Raw genomic sequence first — 6,858 nt, forward strand, 5'->3', positions numbered from 1 at the left:
CAGCCTGAGCTTGCCACCGGGGAAGGCCTTGGAGCAGATCCTCCTGAGTGCCATCCCACGGCACCTGCAGGGAACCAGGGCGTGTGCTGGAGGGTGGGAAAGCTCTGTGGAGGGACTGGGTCAGCTGGGAGCCCTGGTGGGGTGTTGAGAGCTTCTGTGTGGGAGTTTGGGGAGGTTGGTATTGGCAAAGTGTTGGGGAAGGAGTTGTCTGGAAGGTGAGAGGTCTAGGCTGGAATTTGAGTCAGTTTGAAGGCAGCATTTGTGGTTTGGCATAGCTTTGGTTATGGAGGGCAGAAAGAATATCTGTGACTCTTCCTGTTCACGGTCCTGATTCTCCTGCAGGAAACAAGAAGGGAGAGCTGTACTTTACTGGCCACTTAGATATCTGTACCAGGGGGAGGATTAGCCCTTTTGCCATCTACTCATTTGTTTGGGCTACTTTTGTAACACTGAGTGGACTTTCATTTCTGGACAGCTTTTTTTCCTTAAGAGAATTAGGATATTATCATCTCTTCATAGAAAACCATTTGCAAACCAAAGAATGGCCTTTTTTTTTTGCCTCTGTGTAGTGTTATGTTCTGTAAAGTGACTCTCAGTGGGTCACATTAGGGCAAATGAGTTGCTGCTTTGAGATGGGAAGCAAAATTCCAACTCTTCACCTTCTCAGGCCATCCCAATGAATTTGGGAAGTTTGCAACTTTTTGGAACTCCTTGAGTTGAGCAATGGGAAGTAAAGCTTTCCTGAAGTGAGGAGTCTTAAACGCCAGATTCTTCTGTGCCTTCACCACTAAGGTGTTTCTGTGCTAAAGGAAATTACTTCAATAGAAAATAATTTCAGCATGGAGTGAGAGCTTCTGACCGAGAAGTGTTGCCAGCATTTGCTCCAGGTGCTCCTGCCAACAGCCCCTGCAGGAAGGAGCACAGCCCCCAATGCAGGTGGGCTTTGGCTCCCTCTGGCACAGAAGCCCCCCGGGGGCACAGGTCTCAGGGACAGGAGATGGGCACCAGCGCTGCCAGGGCTCGGGGGGTGGCAGGTCTGCTTGGGCAGGGACTCTGCCACACCTGCTGATGTCAGTGCTCCCCAGGCCCAGGGGTTAGAGCAGCATTCGTGCCCTGGCCCACACGTTCCCTGTCAACGTCACACCCACAGGTTTAGGATGGCCACCTGCCGGGACGTGCCCCAAGGAGGCCGTGCCAGCTTCTGTGGAAGGCCCCGTGCCCTTCCCAGAGCGGCTGCCTCGGCAGCCCTGGGGTCTCCTTCTGCTGCCCTGAGCCCAGAGAGCAGGGCAGCGTTTGCTGATGGTCTGAGCTGTTCCTAAAGACCCTGTCGGGCTGCCTTAAACACTTGGGGTGAGAGATTCCTTCCAACCGGGGCCACTTTGGTTCAGCTGGGGGCGGCCCCAGGGCAGGGGGCAGTGTGTGCAGGGGCCCTTTGTGACACGGTGCAGCATGGTAACCATGGCACAGAAGGGGTGTCCAAGGCCTCTTTGTGACACATGGTGACATAGGAGCTGGTGGTGACAAGAGCAGGCCACAGTGCTCAGAGCAGGCAACGGGACAGGACAGCACAGAGCGGTGCCGTGAGGAGCCCCCGCACAGCGCCTTCAATCGTGTCTGACCCAGAGCCTTTCCGAGGCATTGTTCCTGCAGCTGACCTCGAGGCCAGACCACAGGACTTGCTGACCTGTGGCCTTCCCGAGGCTCCTCTTCTGCAGGTGCTCTTGAGGGCAGAGCGTGGGACTTGGTGCCCCGGAGGCATCTCCAATCCCTGCTGCCAGTGCCCTTGAGGCCACACCACAATCCTTGACAGGAGTCTCCTGTCCTTGTGGCAGGAGCCCTCGAGACCAGAGTGCAGGACTTGCTGTCCTGTAGCCTTCCCGAGGCTTCTCTCTCGAAGGTGCCTTCCAGGCACGACTGTAGGACTTGCTGACTCAGAGCTTTTCCAAGGCATCTCTCCTGCAAGACATGGAGCAGAGAGCCACAAGAGTGCCCAAGCTGGCCTGGGGGGAAGAAGAGGAAGAAGGTCCTGGACCTGCCCCCGCACAGGAGACTGAAGAGCTGGAGCCATTGAGTGGTGGTGAGTGGTAGAGCTGGGCCACAGAGTTGGTGCCTGCAGCCAGCTGGGCGCCATCCCATCCCATCCCATCCCATCCCATCCCATCCCATCCCATCCCATCCCATCCCATCCCATCCCATCCCATCCCATCCCATCCCATCCCATCCCATCCCATCCCATCCCATCCCATCCCATCCCATCCCATCCCCTGGGCCATGCCCATGGACATGAAGGAATAGGGGCTAGGCGGACACCCCGCAGGGCTGTGCTCCATCCCCTGGGGCATCCCAGGGCTGTCCCTTCCTGGGGAGCACAGGGCAGGGCTGTGTTCTCCGGCCTCTCCCGCAGCCCCTCAGCTCTGGCTGTGCTCCCTCTTTGCCAGGTGCACCCCTGGAGCGCACACAAGAGCAGGACCCCGCCCGTGGCCTCTTCCACAGAACAGCACAGGTACCTGCAGCCATCCCCACCTGGGCTGGGCCTGCTGTCACCGTGCTTGGAGCATTCCGTGCAAAATCCCTGGCTTCCTGCTTTTCTCCTACAGCTGGTTTGCAAATTCCTGAAGAGAATTCGGGAAGAAGAGACCAGCCCCATGGGCACTGGGCTCAGAGCATATTCGCACATCTTCCAAACCAAGACCAGTGCTGCCCTGCTGGATATGCTCGTAGAGGAGGGCTTTTCCAATCCAAAGCAAGTAAGCAGCCTGTGGCCAGGGTTTGATCCTCCCAGGAATTGCTTGGCCTCCCAAGCCATGCCTGCTGGTCACTGGAAACCTTTGAGGCCACATGGCAGTGTGGTGGGAAGGGAAGCACTTCTCTGGGGAAGCTGGGGACATTCCTCCCTCTGGCAGCTTTCCAAGTCTCCCTGTGCCCTCTCCAGGTGCCCGCCCTGGTCAGGTACATCCACCAGTGGCTCCTGGCCAATCAGTTTGCTGAGCACAGGCTGAACAGGACCCTGCTGGATCTCACTGAAGCACAGCCCGCTGACGTAGTCATGACGCTCCTGCGTGTGTCCCCATCCTGTGACAGGTATGGGGCCCACCTGCCCAGAGGGCTCAGGGCTCCCCAGCCCATCAGCCTGTACAGCCTGTTGCAGGTGTCTGACCAACAGAGAGTTCCAGGGCCCTCTGGCTGCTCTCTTTGCCAGCCCTTGCACGTCAGCCCCCGAGCCTGCTGCCAATGCTCCCTTGCCACCCCTCAGGGGACTGTCCCCATAGGGCTGGGCTGCCTGGGTGCTGCTGGTGAGGGCCAGTGGGCAGAGGCAGAGCTGGAAGCCAGCTCAGATCCCCACTGCTGCCCAGGCCCTGATGCTGTGTCTGAGAGACCCCTGAGACAGAGCTCTAACCCCACAGAGCTGCTTTGACCATGTGGAAGAGCATCATGTGCTCGCCCAGGACTGCGGAGCCGGTGCTGCTGATACTCCTGGATGTGCTGGGGAGCTGGCCAGAGCACAGCACGTGCACCTCAGATGGGGACAAAACGGGTGTCTTTGCCCTGGCTGTGAGTTTCTGCAACTGGCCTTTGCTGGCCCCACGGCCACCTCTCCAGCAGCTCTCCATCTTCCTTGCCCCACTGCATCTCCCTGCCTCAGGGACTGGGCTGAAACCTGGCCCAGGGGCAGCTTCAGGGGCACCAGGCTCCGTGCCCCCCCTGCCTCTCTCCTGGCTCTCCCTCCCCTGCTCGGGCCCTGCCACACGGACACCTCAGCACTGAGGGCTGTCTTGGGGGGCTTTGTCCTTGGCAGGCAGCTGTGGTGATGTGGAAGATCCTCCAGGTGCCCTGTGTCCCACATATGGTGACGGTGTATTTCCCCCGCCTCTTTGTGCATCTGCTCTTCCAAGTGTTCTTCAGCACTCTGGATGTGCCAGAGGAGGTCGATACCTTCTGGAACGGATGCCAGGAGCAACATGGCCTTGCCACCAGCCCCAACAGGTGCTCATCCCAGTCCTCCTGTCCCTGCCACGACCCTGGGCAGGAGCCAGTGCTCCCAGTGTGACCTGGGCTTTGCTCTGCACGCAGGTTTGCAGTGCAGACCCTGAAGTCCCTGCTCTGCCGAATGCAGCAGGAGGATGTGGTGGTGGCAATGGAACGCAGGTGTGGCTGGGACACGCTGCTGTGTGCTGACACCCACCACTATGCCGTGGGTCTGCTGGCCAGGTGAGACCTCCTTCTCCCCACTGCCTCTGACATTTGTGCTCTGTTCCCAGGGTTCCCAACACAGTCCCCGTGGTCGTGGCCCAGAGAGCCTTGTGAACGAGGGATGGCCAAGCAGACTGGAATGGGCAGGGAGAGGAGGGTGCCCACAAGGAGCCACCTCCCACATAGGCCAGGGCCCCTTGCAGGATGCTGGGGAAAGACCAGACCTCTGTGAGTCAGTCCTGGCAGAGGTTTGTTCCCCTGGCCAAAAGTCTTGGTTCCTTTTTCTCCTGCCAGGGAGATGTGCTGTGTCTCCATCCCCTTGTGTTCCCGGATCGCTCGCTACCTGCTCCGGCTGCTCAGCACACGGGAGCCACGCTGGGATCTGCCTGCCCTGGCGTTCCTTGTGGAGGTGAGCCTGATGGCCAGCACTGCCTCGCTCAGCTGCCTCCCAGCTCTCTGCCCTCTCGGAGCCACAGCTGCCTGGGACGGTGCCCGCACCCTGTGCTGCTGCCTGGGCCCAGCCCTGTGCGGTTCTGGGCTCCTGCCGGCCGGGTCCCCTGTCACTGCCCTGTGCCTTTCAGGTCCTCGAGTTCCTGGACCTGAGTGAACGCGGTGCTAACAGAGTCCTGGAAATCTTGTCAAGGCAGCTGCAGAGCGAGTGCAGGGAGAGGCGTCGCCTGGCGCTCAGGGCCCTTCTGGAGCTCATTGAGGAGCCCTCAATGGTGAGAAGGGGGCAGCAGCTGAGGCTGAGCTGGGGAATGCAGTCCCTTGGGCTTGGCTGAGCTTTGGGTGCTGCGGCAGTTGCTCCCAGCTCTCCTGCCTCCCAGTTCAGCTGCCTGAGTGCTTCAGGACAGGCCTTTGGCCTCTGGGCTCTGCAGCAGCAGGATGGCATTTCACAAACTTGTGTTCCACACAGACCGAAAAAATGTGGAGCCTGACTGAAAGTCTTGTGGAGCTCCTGTGGGACGCAGATGGAGAGATAGTTAGCATGACAGTCATGCTTCTCAGCTTTATCATCTTGGACAATGACATGCTGATGCCCAGCCCCATCACACTGCAGCTGCTTGAGGCACTCCTGCCACTCTTCAACCACGTAAGGCTTGCTGCCCCCAGCCATGGCCACTGGGTGCTTCCCTGGCACTGTGCCTTGTGGATTTGCAGGCCTGGGCCAAGCTGAGCCCCGTGCAGCCAATGCTAAGGTCTTCTTTTCTTCCTTCAATACAGAATAATAGCCAGGTGCAGCTGCTCTCCATACTGCTCTTCAGAACCTTGGTGACTCTTCCACTGGAAAAGAAAAAAAAGGCCCTGAAGACACCCCTGCGCCAGAGCCTGCTGCCACTCTTCTTCCACTGCCATGATGAGAATCGGCGTGTGGCACAGGTGAGGACTCGTGGGCTGCTGCTGTCCCCCTGGCAGGGGGCTCGGCTGCCTCCTGCCCTGGCGCCTGCCGGGCTGCAGCCTCCTCCAGGCCTTGGCACAGGGACGTGAGTCCTGCGCCCTGGGCTGTGGGGCCATCTCTGCATCTCTGCTGCTCTCCAGGCTTCTCAGGCAACGCTGCTTTGTGTGGTCAAGTTCCTGAAGAGGAGGGATCTTGAAAGACTGGTGAAGAACCAGAAGCCGTGGAAGTTCACCAAGTGCCTGGTAAGGACGGCCTGGAAGCCCCAGCCTCAGCCTGGAGAAGGCCCCTGAGTGCGGTGCTCAGAGTGCGGGGCTGGCAGCTGTGCCCCTGCCCGCTGCTGCACCCAGAGGCTGTGCGGGCTCTTCTCCAGGCTCCTGTTGGCCTGAGCCGGGCTCCCATGCAGCCCTGGCCCAGTGGAGCTGTGGGGCGGGCTGGCACCGCGGCTCCCCGTGCAGCAGCCGGCCCTCTGCCCCTCCAGAGCCCGGCGCCAGCAGCTGCTGGCCGCGCCTCAGGGCTGTGCAGGCAGGGGAGGCTGGGGCTGGGCGCAGGCAGCGCCCGGCCAAGGGGCTGAGCCTGCACCAACCCTTCCCTCCTGCCGCTCTCTCCAGCTGGCAGACCACGGGAGCAGAGCAGCCGAGCACCTGCGCCGGGCCCTGCCCTACCTGCAGAGCCCACAGGAGTCCCTGCAAGTGGCGGCCATCAGGTTCATTGGTGAGCCACGAGCCCGGGCTCCCTCCCGGCCCTGCCACAGCTCGGCCCCAGCCCCACCTGCTGCCCCGGCAGCGCCACCCGGGCCCGGCACCATCGAGCCCCGCCTGGCCCCGGCACTGCTGCCGCCCTCTCGCAGCCGTGCCCTGGGGCGGCCGCGTGCAGCAGGGGCCGGGCTGAGCCCTGCCGGGCCAGCAGGCCATGTGGCCACAGTGCCGGCAGCACCGCTGGCAGGGAGCTGTGCCGCTGGGGCTGTGACAGGCTCTGTGTTCCCAGGGATGGCCGGGCGGCACCTGAGGGGGAAGAAGGAAGAGCTCCGGCTCATCTGCAGTGGTGAGTGAGGGCAGCGGGCGGAAAGCAGGGGGCTGGCAGGGACAGCTGCAAGCCCTGCCCCGGCTGCAGAGGGCTCTGCTCCCTGTGCGGACGAGGGGCGGCATGGGCAGAGCACACAGAGATTTCAGGGCCATGTGGGGGATTCGTGGCCAGGAGCTTCGGGCGGGTCCCATTGGTCCCTGCTCCCTCCTGGCCATGGCTAGAGGTGGCTGGAATGGCCCTGGCAG

At 61.2% G+C, this 6,858-nt stretch overlaps 1 protein-coding gene across 1 annotated transcript in view; it reads left to right on the top strand.

Moving 5' to 3' along the window:
• LOC132334558 (uncharacterized) overlaps positions 1–6,478 on the top strand; it is a 44,032-nt gene extending 37,554 nt beyond the window's left edge. Inside the window, exons 7-8 of the mRNA XM_059860663.1 lie at positions 5,764–5,832; positions 6,374–6,478. Of these exons, the coding sequence (XP_059716646.1) occupies positions 5,764–5,832; positions 6,374–6,478 (174 nt within the window). The remainder of the gene's footprint in view (positions 1–5,763; positions 5,833–6,373) is intronic.
• Positions 6,479–6,858: the final 380 nt, after the last annotated feature.

The sequence above is a fragment of the Haemorhous mexicanus genome, chromosome 16, assembly GCF_027477595.1.
Source record: "Haemorhous mexicanus isolate bHaeMex1 chromosome 16, bHaeMex1.pri, whole genome shotgun sequence".
In the NCBI taxonomy this organism is placed as follows: Eukaryota; Metazoa; Chordata; class Aves; order Passeriformes; family Fringillidae; genus Haemorhous; species Haemorhous mexicanus.